The following is an 18,202-nucleotide window of genomic DNA, read 5'->3' on the forward strand; positions in this document are numbered from 1 at the left end:
GGCATTCCAGAATGCCTGGAAAGCTATAACCGAGGGCGAGATCGAAGCTGCTATCGTGGGGGGCTCCAACCTGACACTCAAACCTCAAAATGCCTTGCAGTTCAATGCACTCAACATGTTGGCCAAAGATGGAAAATGCAAGTCTTTTGATGCCTCTGGAAATGGGTAAGAACTCTTCAATTTTAATGAGCTTGTTCAGTTTATGACCCTAAGATAAGAAGACTGTTGACTCTTAAGAAATTAGTCATCTGTAATGTGTATGATCTCCTTTTCAGTTACGTACGAAGTGAAGCCATAGCTGTAGTTTACCTCCAACGGTCCTCGCAAGCCCGCAGAGTATATGCCCATGTTGTTCATGCCCGTGCCAATACAGATGGCAACAAAGGTGAGGGCATCACATTTCCCTCTGGAGCTGTGCAACGCGAACTCCTCCAGGAAGTTTATTCTCTATCTGGAGTGTCTCCTGCAGATGTATCTTATGTTGAAGCTCACGGAACTGGAACAAAGGTAAATTTTAGGGGTAATATCTACTCCTATAAAGCGTAGTATGAAGTCTAAGCCTGTAATACCACTATGTGTGGTAAGCATTACCCACATCCTTCATTTTATTTCAGTTGACTTTATTAGGATTTCTTATCATTATTTTTGAAAATTGGTAACTGCTGGAACGGCACTTTTATGACGTTAATTTCCTCTTTTTCAAGGTGGGTGATCCTCAAGAAGTGAATGCCCTTGCTGAAGTGTTTTGCCAAGGACGTACAGAGCCACTGTTGCTTGGGTCTGTTAAATCAAATATGGGACACTCAGAGCCAGCCTCAGGACTCTGCTCTATCGTTAAGGTATTCATTAATTTTCAATTTCCCCCTTGTAGCATTTATCTTGATAAATCTGTTTAAAGATATGTTTGATATCTTCCTAATTTAATGATCACATTAATTGTAGGCTATTGTTTTTATTATCTGTCTTATGTTATATACAGGTCCTGCTAGCAATGCAGAGAGGAGAAATCCCAAGAAATCTTCACTTTTCAAAACCTAACCCAGAAATACCTGCTCTTGTCGATGGTCGTATTAAGGTAAAGCTTTGTGATTTGTTCTTCTAACTTTTACTTTATAATTATGTAACCTGAAATTATTAATCTTTACTGAACTTATAAAACCAATTTTAAGGTACTACTGGGGCAAATCCCAAAAGTTCAATTGTAAGCTGTTAACACTGAAATTTATTAACTAACTGTTACCTGCATATATTATTCAAAATTCTATTCACTCTGAATTTTCTTATATTAACCAGTTTGTCTGTCATTATCAATAAAATTGTACTTTTAATTCAAAGGTGGTCTCTGAAAACACTCCATGGACTGGAGGCTTTGCAGCTATCAACAGCTTCGGTTTTGGAGGTGCGAATGTACATGTCCTACTGCGGTCTGCCAACGTTGGTGAAGTTTCGTCCTCCTCTCTTCTTATTCCAACATCCCCAAGGGTATGCCCTGCTTTCCCTACGGTTGAAGGAAGCAATGAAGCTTCCACAAATTCCGGATCAAGTAATACCCTTCCTAGGCTGATTGTTGCATCTGGACGTACTGAAGAAGCTGTAACATCCTTTTTGGAAGATATGAAGAAAAAGGCCACACCAGAGTTGTGTGGTCTGTTAGACAAACTTGTAGATATGCCAGTTAACTCGTATCCAGCTCGAGGCTTTGTTGTCTCTGGTGTTGACCACACTGCTGCGCAGGTAAGATAACATTTATCCATTACATACAAATTTTTAGTTTGTAATTCTTATAATTACTGACTGAGTTTTTAACTGTAATTTGACTTAAAAGTAGTAAAAGAAAGATGCTTTGAAATAATTCTACAGTATTTATGCTAATTTTATATGATTCCAGCTTAGTTTTTTTATATCATGATTGAGATTCACTTGAGATATCCTGATTTCTCATGTATTATTTTATTTTTTTAGGCTTCTAGAATTCAAAATCTTGGGCGTCCACTGTGGCTTGTTTTCTCTGGAATGGGCTCACAATGGACTGAGTGCGGAAAAGCACTCTTGCGACTCCCAACCTTTGCTGCTGCCATCAGGAGATGCCATGCTGCAGTGAAACCCCTTGGCCTTGACCTCATGGAAGTCCTAACGAGCAGTGATCCTGCTGCTATGGCTTCTACTGCAGCTAGTTTCTCCTGTATTGCAGCTATGCAGGTGAGGACTTATACATTTTTTAAAACTTGTCTTATTTTCCAAATAACCTTTTAGAAATAGATTCAGTTATTCTGTCACAAAATCATTATAATGTTCGCAGGTAATGAGACGGGGCAATCTATAGTACATACCGGTGAAAAGACAAAATCATGGGAAACCCTTTTTTACAGGTTGGGCTGATGGAATTGTTGCGTCAAGTTGGTATTCATGAAGTGTCTGGAATGGTGGGGCATAGTGTAGGAGAACTTGGATGCGCATATGCCGATGGGACACTTACTGCTGAACAAACTGTTCTAGCTGCTTACTGGAGGGGAAGAGCAGTGCAGGAGGCCACTCTACCACCGGGTGGTATGGCTGCCGTAGGTATGCAAAAACATAGCATTTTTTGAGCCGTATGATTTAGGTTTGTCAGATGATTATTCTTGTAACATTCATCAGATGACAGTATTAAAACAATTCAGTGAATGTCAATATGTGTTTGAAAGGATTGAATTCAACATGAAAAAATTCATTTTCATTTCTAAACATACCATTTGATAAATTACCTTAAGTATTCATAAAATCTCTTCAACAGGCTTAAGTGCAGAAGAAGCTGAAAAGAGATGTCGGGATGGTGTGATCGTAGCTTGTCATAATGCCCACGATTCTGTAACAATATCGGGACCTAAAGAAGCCATTGATTCCATCATTGAAGAGTTGACAACTGAAGGCATTTTCTGTAGAGCAGTTAGATCTGAAGGCGTTGCCTTCCATCATCCATCTCTGAGAGCTGCTGCTCCACGTCTGCTAGAAGAGTTGCAGAAGGTAGCATTAGTCCATTGCAGTTTTGAGATGTTTTCCTTGTTATTTTCCAGATTTTGAATATTTAGAGCATTCTGTTATGAAATATGACCATAAAGAAAGCTTAATAGCCCACAGAAATTCATAACAGTATTTGTAATACTATTACTTCTCAGTGCCAAATTTTACTCTCTTTGTATTATGATTTTATGTTTATAGATATTATATAATGTATTATCTAAGTATTATATATGATTTAGGAGCTCTAGACTATCAGTTACATTTGGCTCTTATTCTTATCTTTTCTCAGATTATTCCAAAAGCTTTAGCCCGGTCTGATAAATGGGTGAGCACATCTGTACCCGAGGAAAAATTGTCAACTGCCAGAGATGCTTCAGCACAGTATCTTGTGAACAACTTACTTTCACCAGGTAAGGACAACTTTACAGATTTTCCTTTTGCTGTACTTTTGTTTTAGTACATTCAACACTTTAGATGCCTGATGACCTAACAAAACTTTATGAACACATTTAAACTTGTGTTACTTCAAAGATGTAATAAAAACTTGTAAATAATTTCAGTCCTGTTTGCTGAGGCACTTGCGAAAGTTCCACAAGATGCCGTAATAGTCGAAGTAGCTCCACACGGCCTTCTACAGGCTATCCTCAGAAGAGCCTTCCCTTCAGTTAGTCCTATTGCCCTCATCAGAAAGGATGCAAAGTGTCCCTTGGTTCATTTCCTGGAGGCTCTTGGAAAGTAAGTAGAGAATGTAGGCCTACTGTAATTTAATAATCAATATACTGTATTTTTTTTTCATTATCATACTATTTCTATGATAACAGTAATTTTATAATGGTAATAACTATGAAATTATAGTTTTGCTATAGCTGTTGTAGAGTTTTTATTTATTGTAACACTTTTAGTATTATATTTAGTACCTGCAAATGTTTGTCAGTGTTGTACATAATCACAATTGGTCTTGATGTGATGAAATATTGTAACAAGTATAAAACTCTCCACAGGATCTGTATGAATGGAGTGAATTTAGATATTGGGGCTCTATATCCAACATCACCCGTCCCTGTGCCATCTTATACGCCATCTATTGCCAGCTGCATAAAGTTAGTAACATGTCTATTCAGAAATTCAAAGATTACTGTTAACCAAAGTTATATCTTGATTATTTATATTTTATATACTTTTCAACGTTATTTATGGACCTGCATAATGTACAATCATCAAATGAGATTAGATACTAAAGATATTATCACTTTGGTGAGATTACTAGATTGTCATATTGTATGCACAATGGATACAACTATACTGCAACTGTGGGCAGATATGATGTATGAAATAATTTATTTCTTGCGTCTATCACTCAGATGGGACCATAATCAAGAATGGGAAGTAGCTCGCTTCAGCACAACGCCTTCGGGTTCAGAATACGAAGTCAAAGTTGATCTTGAATCAGATGCTCATCAGTATTTGGAAGGTCATACGATTGATGGCCGTGTCATCTTCCCTGCCACTGGATACATGGTGTGTAATATTAGTCTCTCTCTCTCTCTCTCTCTCTCTCTCTCTCTCTCTCTCTCTCTCTCTCTCTCTCTCTCTCTCTTGGTAACTAAATCATATGCTCTATATTGAAGTTTTTAATACATTACTTACCAGGATTGTAATCTCAGGTTCAGTGTTGCTAGTATTTTGAATTTTTAAATTCTATTTCTTTTGTACTGAATTAAAGATTGCTTGCTTTTGATTATCAGGTTTTGGCATGGCAAGCCCTGTGCAGACTGAAAGGTCTTCAGTGGGAAGAGACTGCAGTCACATTCACTGACGTCAAACTCCACCAGGCAACGGTCTTGTCTTCTTCCTCATCATCATCTAATATCACTACCCTCACTGTCAGAATACTTCAGGCCAAAGGAGAATTCGAGGTAATAGTTGCTTCATTCTGCAGTCCATACTGTATTCTGTATCAATGTCACTTAGACTTGAAAAGCTTCGGCTTCGTCATTTGTAAGATTTTAAGAGCCCCCGTCCGGGCACAAGGCCCGAGCAATCTGCTTCCAAGCACGTTGTAAGAACGTTACATGCATAATAATTTGTATATTTTCGTGCAAAGTCTCTGTTAACAAAATATTTTCTAGATTTCTTATTGTATTTATTTTTTTCACATAAAATTTGTAAATGTTTAAACTAGGTCGTTGTGAGCGACTCAGTTGCAGCATCAGGATGCATCCAGCTTGGAGTTGAACAGTCCAATGAGAAATCCTTGAAGAGCTACATGAAGAAGGGAGAGGGTAATAATGACAAAACGCTCTGTAAAAGGGATGTCTACAGGGAACTCCGCCTCAGAGGATATCAGTACAAAGGAATTTTCCAAGGAATTGAGGAGACAGACATCAATGGTAAGTTTAGTATATATTAAAATTCTAAAGATAATTCAAATCTCTTCTGAGTAGATGGTTTTGAAGTTTGCATACAGACAGTCTATAGCTATAATTACAGTGGTAATTACAGATGTATATGATAATATTTTGTAGCTGAAAGTTACAATCTAAATGTTTGGAAAATAGAGATTTGCAATCAAAGTATATTTGTCAATTAATCAATTTTAATATTTTTTTAGGAACCCAAGGTTCTTTGATGTGGAAAGATAACTGGGTGTCATTCTTGGACACTTTCCTGCAATTCTCATTGATCGGATCCAAATATCGTAGTCTTATGCTGCCGACAAGAATCAGAAAGATCACTGTTGACCCTGAGTCCTTCTACTCTAGCATCAACAAAGAAGAGGAGACCAGTATAGTGCCTGTATGATATTGTTATCTTTTGTTTTTTTTAAGGTTGTTGGATTATATAAGTTATGATAAACCTTTGTTGTAAATAATATAGGATGTCATAAAAAGTATTACCACTATTATTACATGATGCTAAGTAATGTTAAGTAATGTCATTGTTCCTAAATATTAAGATTCTATTCTTTTTCTTTTTTTAGTATGAGTTGATTATTTGCTTTTGTATGAACTTAGTTTGCATAAGTTTTGTTTAGAGATTTAGTGTCCCTTAAATGTTATTGTTAGAAATTACCTAATTGTATAATTTCTCAAACTTTCCACGCATTGCAGGTTTGCCATAATCCTCTCATTGGAGCAACAGCATCCCATGGAGTAGTCTTCCAAGGTTTAAAAGCCTCTTTGGCACCCAGAAGACCAACACCGGATCAGCCTCTATTACAGACAAATGAATTTGTGCCTCTTAATGTGCAAGAAAGTCATTGTTTGTCTTCAAATCTGTCTAAACAGGCAGCCTTAGGCATCCTGGTTGACATTGTTGTCGAGAATGCTTTGGCTCACACACTGAAAATTACAGAGAGCAAAACATCTTCATCACATGAAGCAGAGTTATCAGAGAATGTCCTTGCTCTTGATGCCATTACATCTGTTGATCTACACCCACAGCTAAAGGTAATAATATGATTTATATAAGAGAGAGTTTTTACGTGAATATATTACAAAACATTTACATCATTGATTATAAGGAATGTTTTAGAAAGTACTTTATGGTAATTCACTTTTAAATCTTAACAGGTGGACTATACTCTTCACACATCTTTCAAGCTAAGCACCGAGGACCAAGAAATACTTCAAAACTCTGGCGTCAATATGAAGGAGGACATAACCTCTAATCTGTCCTCTACCAACTTGCTGATTGTTCATCAAGCAGTTGACAGTGATGTGCTAGAAAAGCTCAATGAAAAGGCATTTATCATTGCAAGAGATGAGAGCGCTGTCGCGTCACTCACAGCGGCAGATTTTGAGATCATAGCCTCCATCACAAAATTCGGTCTGGTGCTTCTCAAGGTAAAGATGAATTTTCTTCTACTGTGATTACTGTATTGTCTAATTACTTGCAATGTTTTATTCCATACTCCATTACATTTTGAGGGGTTTATGAATGCAGATAAACAAGAGCTAGGTTTGAAAAAGTAAGAAATATTATACAGTATTTTGATTTTAAAAGATTCTTTAAGTTTGAAAAGGCAAAGATTTTTGTTTTTTAATATCTCCATGTCTTTGAAAGCTAATGTATTTGAAAGCCAATATTTATGAAGGCCAATATTTTTGAAAGACAATATTTTCGAAGGCCAATGTTTTTGAAAGCCAATAGTTTTGGAGGCCAATATTTTTTGAAAGCCATTATCATGAATTGTCTTATGATCAACAGAGGAAAACCGAGGAACCCTATGAAATACTTGAAATTCCTAGTGATGATACAGACTTCTCGTGGGTACCCATCTTGAAGGAAAAACTATCAGACGAGTCTAAACTTTGGCTTGTAAGCTCAGGTGAACCTACATCAGGCATTATTGGATTTGTTAATTGTTTGAGAAGAGAACCTGAAGGAGAGAAAATCAGGTAAAGTTTAGTTATTGTTTCTTATATATTGACATTATATTGTAGAGTCTATTTATCTCAGTAAATACCGAATATTTTTATTATTATTATTTATCATTATTATTATTATTATTATTATTATTATTATTATTATTATTATTATTATTACAAGCTAAGCTACAGCCCTAGTTGCAAAATCAAGATTCTATAAACCAAGGGGCTCCAACAGGGAAAAATAACCAAGTGCGGAAAGGCAATAAGGAAATACTATAAACTACAAGAGAAGTAATGAACAATTAAAATAAAATATATTAAGAACAGTAACAGCATTAAAATAGATCTTAATATTAACTTACTTATTTTTTCCAGATGTTTATTTGTTCCTGGAAAGAAAGCCACACTGGACGCCGAAGTCGCGGCTCGAGATTTGGCCATCAATGTTTACAGCAATGGTGAATGGGGAACATACAGGCACCTGGCCCTTCCACCCCTTTTGCCCAAGCCAGCAGCTCATGCTCTGTTGAATGTTGCAACCAGAGGAGACTTGGCCTCACTCACTTGGTATGAAGCCCCTGCACCTGAATCACAAGAGGTGCTCTCCAAATCCAGTCAGGAGCTTCTTGTCTGTGATGTTCATTATGCCCCACTGAACTTCAGGGATGTTATGCTGGCTACTGGAAAGTTGCCACCAGATGCCCTACCTGGAGATCTAGCTACTAAGGTAACTAACTAGTATATATATATATATATATATATATATATATATATATATATATAAAGTTGCTAGAAAAACTAACGATAACCTCAGTCAAATTGCAAATATAGTAAATTGTGCTTAATATTGTACAGTATACTGAATTCCAGACACGTTCAACGGTATTCAACTATACAGGTAGATTAATAGGTAGATACAGAAAATAATACTATAACCACATTCATATGATTATTTAGAGAATACTTATTTTTCCATAGAATTTTTTTTTTACTGTACTTTATTATGGTTTTTAGCAGCTTTGTGATAGGGATTGACTTATCCCTAGAGGTTTTCTGTTAGAAATAAAGTGAATGTATTACATACAGGAATGCATCCTTGGATTGGAGTTCGCTGGCACCTGCAAAGGAGAGCGTGTCATGGGATTGGTTGCTGCAGGTGGTCTGGCTACCACAGTCAAAGCAGATCCTTTGCTCACATGGAAAGTTCCATCAGCTTGGTCACTGAAAGATGCTGCCACTGTCCCTGTTGTTTATGCTACAGTAAGTACAAAAGCCCCTGTTGTAACTCTAATTTCTGTACATCAGTTTGTTTAATTTTATTATGATTTCCATATATTTGTGTAGCTTTTTTTCCATAGATTATTTTATAAAATCAATCTGACCTCTTTTAAAGACAGTGCTACACTACAGGACAAATTCACTTGATCAATGCCACATGAAATGCAAAATTATCAGTGGTAACTTATTATTCTTATTCATCAATTTGCTTAGCTTAAAAAGGTATATGTAGCCTATTTTTTCATCAAATTCTTGAAGAACAATAACATAATAACGTTAGTCAAGAACAGTTATGACTAATATGAAAAAATCTTCTTGATCAGGCTTATTATGCACTGGTTGTGAGAGGTGGATTACAAAAAGGAGAGAGTGTGCTTATCCATGCTGGATCAGGTGGAGTTGGACAAGCTGCCATCAGCATTGCTTTGGCCCACTCCTGCACTGTCTTCACAACAGTGAGCAGTGAAAAGAAGAAGAAAGTTCTCCAGGAAAGGTTCCCACAGGTAAGTAAATTGGTTTTGTCTAAACTTTCCTTCTGATATAAGTTTATTCTGTATAGTTTTGAGATTGTATGACAATATTTTATGATGAACATTATGCTCGTGTATATAAATATTACTTATATATAAATATACATACTGTATTTTCATTGTGATATATTTTTCCATATTCAGCTCAAGGATGAAAACTTTGCCAATTCCCGAGACAACAGCTTCGAGTATGATGTGCTAGAGCGTACTGGAGGTCGTGGAGTGAATGTAGTTCTCAATTCATTAGCTGGGGAGCTGCTGCAAGCGTCTGTCAGATGTTTGAGAGAGCATGGTCGCTTCCTTGAGATTGGCAAGGCCGATCTCTCCAACAACACAGCCCTAGGTGAGCTGGATTATCAAAATTCTGTAAAGACAGACTGTTTGTCTTGTATTTCAAGGACTCTTTTCAGGAAATTTATAGTGCATTTATATGTTCCAATTGTTGATACTGCCAATCTCTTCATAAAAATCAACCCCAATCATAACTAGCTAACTTGCTCGTATTAGAAATATAAGGGCATAATACATTAAAATCCCTGAGTGAATTTGACCTCTTTCCTTCAGGCATGGCTGTATTCTTGAAAAATGTGACCTTCCATGGAATTCTTCTTGATGCATTATTTGATGGCACTCCTGAGGAAAGGAGGCGTCTGAACGTGCTGCTAAAAGATGGTTTGGATACAGGAGTAGTGAGACCCTTACCACTGACAGTCTTCACCAAGGACAGTGTTGAAGATGCCTTTAGGTAGGCTGCATTCAATTCATATTTTTGTACGTCATTTTTGGTATTACCAGATGGATCTAAATTGACTTGAAACCTTTTTTTTTTTTCTTTTAAGCAGAATGATCTAAAACAGATATACCTAAATGTCTTAAAACTAAATTTTTGGTATTACCAGATTGACGTAATATGTCTTAAAACTATAAAGTATCTCTTATTTAGTATCTTATATATTTAGATAGGACTAATGTCTTAACAAATCAAATCAAGGCATGTTATGTATAGAAGTAGAATTCAGTACCAATTTTCCTGAGGTGACTATGATTTCAAGAGAAAGATAGATAATATTGTACTGTGTGTTACAGATATGTATGATAATGTAATAACATGAAGTAAATGTTTGGTAGACTTTATTTTAAAAATCAGGGAACGGAAGTTTGAGGAAATTACTAAATTATTGTACTTCAACAGGTATATGGCGACTGGAAAGCATATTGGTAAAGTTGTTTTGGAGGTAAAGCCTGAGAATAACGCCAACAATACCAAGGTCGAGGCAGTTCCACGCATGACTGCTTTTTCGAAGATGGTTTATGTTATCACTGGTGGAATGGGAGGCCTTGGTCTGGAGCTAGCTGGGTGGTTGATCAATCGTGGAGCTAAGAAAATAGTTTTGACCTCTCGTCGTGGAATAACTACTGGTTATCAGGTAAATTTCCCAAGACAACTGTTACAGGAGTTATACAAAAATATTCAGTACTTATTATACAAGACTACCACTTGAATCAAATTATATGCTATAGAGTTTAGATGATACTGAAACTTAAACTTTTTCATTTTACAAGATTAATTCTTGTGAAAAATCATAACTTACTATAATTTGTCGTTGTTAAGGGGCTTATTTTCTGTCAATCTTGTTAAAAAACTTACAAGTCCTGTAAATTGTTTTCTTTAGGCCTTATGTATTCGCCGGTGGACAGAATCTGGCATAAATGTTCGCGTTTTGACCCAAGATGCATCTACAGTAGAGGGAGCAACTACCCTTTTGAAGGAAGCCTCCAAAGAAGGACCCGTTGGTGGCATATTCCATCTGGCTGTTGTGAGTATTGGATTTCCATTTATCCTTTTTACTGTTGCTACTAACCGAGGTGCAACCATACTTTGCTACAAGCCCAAGGGCCCTAACAAGGAAAACAGGCGAGAAAAAAGAATAGAATGTAAAAGAGAGAGAGAGTAAAGAGTATATTCGGATGTATAAAAATGATAAACAGATAAGTAACATAAACTATGGAACCAGACTTGTGTGAACATGCTCAACAGAAATGCACTAAGCTTGAATTTTGGAGTTACACTGAATCATCCATTTGACTGGGAACTTAAGTCCACACTTTAGTAACTGCATAATATTCCATAGCACCAATTGATCTTCAATTATTCTTGAAACTAGGTTTGCAGAATGTTTATCTGCATATCTTGATAAAAAGAGATTCTCTTATAAGAAGGATTTGTCAAATGCAGTACTGTACTTAAAAATGAATTTTTAGAATTTCTCACTGCTTAACTTGACTGTAATTTATCTTGTTTACATCCATACAGGTGCTTAAAGATGCTCTTTTCGAGAATCAAACACCCGAGACCTTTTATGCTGTTAACCATGTGAAAGGTGATGGTGCCAGGGCCGTTGACATTGCTTCTCGCACATGTTGTCCCGATCTTCATCTCTGGGTAGCCTTCTCTAGTGTTGCTTGTGGAAAAGGAAATGCTGGTAGGTGGTAATATTTTTCTATATTGCGAATGATTAAATCTGCCGTAAAGTACTTTTTTAAATGAGCCTTCATTGTTAGTAATTCTTATGGTATTTCCTTTTCATTAGTTCAGTATTTATTTTTTCTTGTTGGAAATAATCTTTAAGAAAATTCTGTAAGTTTTCACCCCTTTTACCCCAAATGGTAACCTCCATATTTAATTCATTAATCCTTATTGATTAGATTACATTAGATAATGGTTAAGCATTTCTTTAGATGAAGAATAAAAGACATAAAAATATCTCGTCTACCTATAAGATTTGTCCAGACTTGCAAGATACTTTTAATAAATACTTAAAACTGATTTTTAATTTTGTAGCACAGACAAATTATAGTTGGGCCAATGGTGTCTTATCTACCTAAAAGACCAAAATTTCAGGATGTTTTTAATGAAGGTTTAAAACTGATTTTGAATATGTATTGCAGGTCAGACAAATTATGGTTGGGCCAACAGTGTCAGCGAAAGGGTAGTAGAGGAAAGAGTTCGCCTTGGACTCCCAGGTGTGGCTATCCAGTGGGGTGGTGTGGGAGAAGTGGGCGTGCTTGCTGATACTTTGGGTGATATTGAGGTAAGTTTCGTTTTAAATGTTATTCAAAATCTTCTTGTAAGACATGACCAGTTCCTTATAATCATACAATCAGATTATGAATCATATTTAGCTTAGTATAACGAATTCACTCTACATCTGAAATAAATATCTAAAGGGAAAGTTAACCTCTTCAGTGAAGGATTGTTTTGGTTATCTTAAAGTAGTCAGGTGTATGAGGAGAGAGGAGAATGTGTAAAGCTGTAACCAGAGAAGGATCAATGTAGTACTATCTGTCCTGTCAAAGGACCCAATAACTCTTTAGCAATAGTATCTCAATGGGTGGCAGGGTAGTAGGTTGTACTACCTAGAAGGGAAATACTTTTTGTAATAAGTTGTCGATACCCTGCTCAAGATTCTAATTTAAAACTGAATTGAAACAAAACTATCAAGACTCACAGATAACCTGGTTGGTTAAGTCATTAGTGCATCAGTGACAAACCCCGGAGAAAAATATACAATTGATCATAGGATACTCAGAATAGAATATAAACTTAAGGCGAATGAGTTGCCTTTCTTGGTCATTAACTCCTTAAATAACTAAACAAACATCTTTCTTGTTATACCATCTTAAACAGTTTTTTTTTTTTTCTGAACTTCTTGATTGTATCTTTGGGAATCATTGAAATTAATATTGATTCTTAATTTTCTTGTTTTAATTGCATTCTTCAGTTATTATTATTACTAGCTAAGTTACAACCCTAGTCATAAAAGCAAGATACTGTAAGCCCTATAAGACCGGCTCCAACTGGGAAAATATCCCAGTGAAAATAGGAAATAAGGAAACACACTAGGTTGAAATTGGTATTGTTTCTTAATTTTCATTTCTTAAATCTTTTTTATTATTCCTGCAGGTTGGAGGGACGAAACCCCAGTCTGTCCGATCAGTTTTGGAATGCCTAGATGTCCTGCTGCTCAATTCTAGCCCGATAGTGTCTTCTGTGTGTCTCGCCACAAAGACTAAGAAGTCTGACGGTGGAAAAGGAGGATCTCTTGTGAAGTCGGTGGCTAATATCCTAGGTATGATTCTAATCATTATAGAGTTTCCGTGTAGAATGTTTAACATATTGTAAAGATATTAAGGAGAAAATGTGTTGATACGAAACAATAATGATCATATCAGTATTTTAACTCTAACTTCCATTTCAGGCGTTAAAGATTTGAGCAAAGTTCCCTTAGAAGTGACCCTTGGTGACCTTGGCCTTGATTCTCTTATGAGCGTTGAGGTCAAACAGACTCTTGAGAGGGAAGCTGACTTGGTGCTCACCAATGCTCAGGTTAGAGAACTTACACTCAAGATGCTTCAGGAAATGGAAAGTTCTGGTGGCTCCTGCGATGGAAAACTCTCTGGTGGTGAGTGTTCTTGAAATCCTATTATGATTTGTTTTTAACTAATTTCTTTGCGTATTAACTTTGCTATTATTTTTTAGCACTAGGAAGGACTTCAGTTTGGAATAATTCTATACAGTGAATTTTATTAACCATCCCTCAGATGCAGAGAAAAACTCCTCAAAGTTAGGACACGAGTCAAGCAATGCTAACTCCTTACCATGGCTGACTCTCCCGTTGATACCTGAAGAATCTGTCAGTGTTTTGAAGAAGGAAGGGAATGGTGTGCCTTTGTTCTTTACTGCACCAATCCAGGGAAGCACATCACCTCTTAAAGAAGTGTCAGAAAAGCTTAATAGACCTGTTTATGGGTTACAATACCCACCAAATGTTCCCCACACTTCCATCATTGAATTGGCAGAGTTCTTGGTTCAGGTAAGTAAGGTGCTTGCCATTAATCCTATTTGACTTATGTGATGACATAATGCCGGATGCATAAAGGAGGTATAAATTCTTACAATAAAATCTTTTATTGTTTAAAGTTTTATTCATTATGTGGCATTTGAAATTTGCAGAAGCTGACAGAAGTTCACCCATCTGGCGATTTCATCCTTGGAGGTTACTCCTTTGGAACAGCGATTACGTTAGAAATGACAAAGATGCTTGAAGCTCAAGGTCGCAGTCCCTCCTTCGTCATCCTTCTTGATGGGTCCCAGTCTTATGTGTCTGGTATCATTGATCATTACAAAGCTCGTCACATTTCCAACGCCGACAGGCAAGGCTCCCAGAAATCCAACACTAAAGTTCAAGAACAGGTAGAAGTGCTCTTGGTGTTTGCCATGCAGTTCGTCTCCATGGATGCCTTGTCTCTCAAGAAGACACTGACGAACATGAAATCTTGGGAAGAGAGAGTGAATCATGTTGCTGGCATTGTAACTGAAAGTCGTGCCAAAGCTGGTGTAGAGATTTCTCCTACTGAGCAGCAGCAGGTACTTAACTTTGTAACTTGTTCTTTCCTTTGTGTCAGAACAGTGTCTCAGTTTACTTTTGAACTGTCAAGATATTTTAGATTTTCAGTCATTACAACCAACTTCATGCTAATGTTGCAAGATGACCAGAATAAGATTATGTTACTAAACAAATGAACTAGACCATTGATATTGATTACTTTGGTAACTCATGAAATTTATCTCGAAAAATCACAGGCTGTCCAGGCTGCAGAGTTGTTATACCGTCGGTTGATAATGGCAGACAAGCACGTAGCAGATTATTCTGTTAAAACTTCAACAATGTTGATCCGAGCCAAAGATAACCCACAGGCTCCTATGCTTGGTCATGACTATGGACTCTCAAAGGTAGGTCATTGCAGGATATTCAGTAAAGCTTGTCTTCTTCTTTTGATTGTCCAGAGCTCCTCTCTAAATGGGTGTTTTTTGACAAAATGTTATAGCCCCAAGAAAGCTTGTCAAGAGTTTAAAAAGTCGTGTTCTTATTTTTTATTACATTTTCTTACTCTTAATCAGAATATACAAGATAAAGATTCATATATTACATGGGGAGAATCTAAAAAATTATCTGATTCATTTTTTTCCAAATTTCACAAAATCTCTTTGCCAGCAAACATTAAACCATATTTATTCCACAGGTTTTGGAAGGTCCATTGAGAATAGAAGAAGTATCCGGCTCACACGAATCTTTCCTTACTGGAGAAAATGGGAAACAGGTTGCCACCATAGTTCAGTCATTCACGGAAAAGCTCTCCTAAGTTATGGAAATCCCCTTTGAGAGCAGATTACTGAATTTCAAACGTATCACTAGAATAGAGAATAGTTTGGTTTTTAATCTAAAAAAAGCTTTATTCAAATGAGCTTTAGGAAAATCCATGACACAGTTGTGATATATTTTCTGTAATCTAGAATATAGAAGACAATTAAAATGTGATATAGTTTAGTTTCATACGTTGGATATGTTTGTATATTGTTTTTGTATTGTTTCAGTAGTAAATTCTCCGTTGGTCTAGGTTAAGTCTGTGTTGTTGACTCAAACTTTAAGTGATTTTTAGCTTAATTTCCGTTAGGTTTTGCCTTATGGGGATTAAATCCTCTTCTATGCCAAATGTTAAGATAGTTTATTGGTAGAAATGAAGCTGTTAGTCCTCAAATTACGACTAGCGTGTTTAGGATTAAAAATATATACATGAAGGCTTAGCATTTATGGTGAAATCTTTAGGTATATTTTCACCGCTAGATTCATGTTTTTATAAAAGACTTGCCATTTATGATCCATATAGAATTCGGTATCTTGGCATAAGTGGTATGGCTAGACAGCCTCTCCTTATTCGTTACTATGTCCATGTATTCTTATGTAGGTGTTTTAAACCTGACATTGACATTTTCTTAAACGTATTTCCACTGACATGCTATAAAATGCCTAGATACTGTTTTTTTTTTTTTTCCAAGGCATTAGTTATTTTCCTCTTTACTTTCTATCCCGTCTGTGGTACAACATTCGGTTGTATTGTGGGATCAAGTAGACTATACTTGATTATAAGTTTTGGTGGGGAAGTTAATAGCAGGTTGCTTTTAAAGTTTAAGTTCTTGTCTCCTTCACAGAACAGCAATGCTAGCAATGCAAAGTTGTTAATAATTGTAATTATATTTACTGTAGTAGAATGGGAGTCCATTTGTGTGGGGCAATTAATTTGCCCTTGAATCCATGTAAATAAAGCAAAATTAAAGTATTTAATATTGACGATAAACGGCATTAATGCAGATGTTACATGTTGCAAAGTAAATCATTGTAGGTTACTCTATATAACCAGTGTTGTGGATGTAAATATGAATGTTTTTCTTGCCAGTTGATGTAAGCACATCCACACAGTCATTAGTAATTGATAAAGGGTTAATGTTAAATATCACATTTTCATTATCATTAGTGTTCTTTTTATCCGTCTGCACATTACTGCTATGAACAAATATAGACTAAGCTTAGTTGTGAAGTTTATTTTTAAATCTTGTGTATAGACTAAATACTATGTGTATATTGAAATATTTATTTTGTGTACGTTATCTTTATAAATACAGATCAAACTATTATACAGCCTTTTCATGCTTTCAACCCCCTATTAATTATTTAGTAAAGTTTACTTTTGACATGTATAACATAATATAAAGGTGCTCTGAATTGAAAGATAGGTTTGAATTAAGTTAATACCTACTTGATATTCAATTTTAGCTCCATTGAAAGAAATATTGCCCTGACTGACGAGAAAAGTCAGAAGTGTATCACCATGGCGGTTTAGTGCCTTCATTACACCTCACGCGCTGGACTGTGGACATTATTTAGTGTTCTTTATACAACGTTCTTTTTGTCCTTAGTTAAACTTTTTGCCTTCAACTATAGCTCCATTCATGATTCTCTTCTTCCCTCTTGTCCAACCTCTTGAGTTTACTTCATAGTACATCTGTAGGGTCTTTCCCTAGTTCTACATGGCGACTGAATGATCTCACTGGCCCCAGTGCCGGCCCTCATGACCCAAAATCATAAATCCTACAGTATGAAGTGGAAGCCTACTGGAAATGGCCTTGACTAGCAATTTGTGAATCAGGAGTTTGTGTCCCACTTAAGCCCGATGGTTTCTTGTAACGCTTGAAACCTCCTTGTGAGCTAGGGATTCGGTTGGCAGGAGGAAGAGTCTTTAGGTCTACTTGCTGAGTCATCAACAGTCATTCCCTGGTCATCTCTGTTCCAATCTTGGATGGAAAGGGTCCTGGGCATTGATCATATGTATAGTATATTGCCCTGTCCCTTACCTTTACCACCCATGAGCAACCTTTATAAAAAAGGCGTTATCAAAGGATTTTTGCATAGCAAATATCACCCCTACTGCACCTACTTTTAAGCTTTCAACTTGATTTCTTTTCCCTTTCTTCATCTTCCCGTTCAACCTCTTCTAAATTTTAGTTCATAGGGTAACTGCTGAGCTGTCTGTCTCCCAGTTGCAATTGTGTGCTAAATGGTCTCACAGACCCAACACCAGGCTGTACAGCCAAAATTCGTAAACCCAACCCCAAGTCACACTTCACCTCAGAATGAACTCCAACACTGAGTAAATCAGAAGCCTGTTGCTGAGCGACTTGAATTCAAAGAGATAATTGATGAACTTCAGGTTTACGAGCAGTCTATAGTCCTATGCTGTAATAAATACAGTTTTTAACATCCTACATGAATTATTGATAAATTATTCTTCATAGTGTTGAATTTATGAGATGAATAATAGTAGTGAACTCTAAAAAAAATCCAATGTTTTGCCTTATGGAATTTTGATTATTTGATATCGTCTCCTTTTATTTACAAATAATTAACTGAGGCTATTAGAAATTGATTCTAATGATCACAATGTAACGGCATTGGAATAAAGCAATAATAAATGTTTTAAAAAATCTAGATTTGAACCAAGCAGGAGAGTCATTTCTTTTAGAAACCGAGTAACGTTTCTCCTATCTATGGTCCTTGGCGCTTTGTCTCGTTAAACGGTGACGTCATAATTATCATGACGTCACTTCTTCTCAGGAAGTTCGCA

General features: G+C 36.3%; 1 protein-coding gene across 1 annotated transcript in view; it reads left to right on the forward strand.

Annotated features, from left to right (window-relative positions):
- The window catches only part of FASN1 (Fatty acid synthase 1), a 22,156-nt gene extending 5,441 nt beyond the window's left edge, over positions 1–16,715 (forward strand). The window contains exons 6-38 of the mRNA XM_068377053.1: positions 1–165; positions 276–507; positions 705–839; positions 980–1,075; positions 1,336–1,734; positions 1,963–2,199; positions 2,370–2,562; positions 2,774–3,003; positions 3,290–3,410; positions 3,561–3,735; positions 4,002–4,100; positions 4,362–4,518; positions 4,746–4,916; positions 5,183–5,390; positions 5,612–5,796; positions 6,111–6,449; positions 6,573–6,845; positions 7,210–7,400; positions 7,749–8,100; positions 8,460–8,633; positions 8,975–9,154; positions 9,326–9,524; positions 9,746–9,926; positions 10,374–10,608; positions 10,855–10,998; positions 11,496–11,664; positions 12,131–12,273; positions 13,146–13,311; positions 13,441–13,644; positions 13,784–14,055; positions 14,196–14,609; positions 14,826–14,975; positions 15,266–16,715. The exon at positions 1–165 is cut by the window's left edge and continues 43 nt beyond it. Of these exons, the coding sequence (XP_068233154.1) occupies positions 1–165; positions 276–507; positions 705–839; positions 980–1,075; positions 1,336–1,734; positions 1,963–2,199; positions 2,370–2,562; positions 2,774–3,003; positions 3,290–3,410; positions 3,561–3,735; positions 4,002–4,100; positions 4,362–4,518; positions 4,746–4,916; positions 5,183–5,390; positions 5,612–5,796; positions 6,111–6,449; positions 6,573–6,845; positions 7,210–7,400; positions 7,749–8,100; positions 8,460–8,633; positions 8,975–9,154; positions 9,326–9,524; positions 9,746–9,926; positions 10,374–10,608; positions 10,855–10,998; positions 11,496–11,664; positions 12,131–12,273; positions 13,146–13,311; positions 13,441–13,644; positions 13,784–14,055; positions 14,196–14,609; positions 14,826–14,975; positions 15,266–15,385 (6,709 nt within the window). The 3' untranslated portion in view covers positions 15,386–16,715. The remainder of the gene's footprint in view (positions 166–275; positions 508–704; positions 840–979; positions 1,076–1,335; positions 1,735–1,962; positions 2,200–2,369; positions 2,563–2,773; positions 3,004–3,289; positions 3,411–3,560; positions 3,736–4,001; positions 4,101–4,361; positions 4,519–4,745; positions 4,917–5,182; positions 5,391–5,611; positions 5,797–6,110; positions 6,450–6,572; positions 6,846–7,209; positions 7,401–7,748; positions 8,101–8,459; positions 8,634–8,974; positions 9,155–9,325; positions 9,525–9,745; positions 9,927–10,373; positions 10,609–10,854; positions 10,999–11,495; positions 11,665–12,130; positions 12,274–13,145; positions 13,312–13,440; positions 13,645–13,783; positions 14,056–14,195; positions 14,610–14,825; positions 14,976–15,265) is intronic.
- The last annotated feature ends 1,487 nt before the right edge of the window (positions 16,716–18,202 follow it).

Source organism: Palaemon carinicauda, chromosome 7 (assembly GCF_036898095.1).
Source record: "Palaemon carinicauda isolate YSFRI2023 chromosome 7, ASM3689809v2, whole genome shotgun sequence".
NCBI lineage: Eukaryota > Metazoa > Arthropoda > Malacostraca > Decapoda > Palaemonidae > Palaemon > Palaemon carinicauda.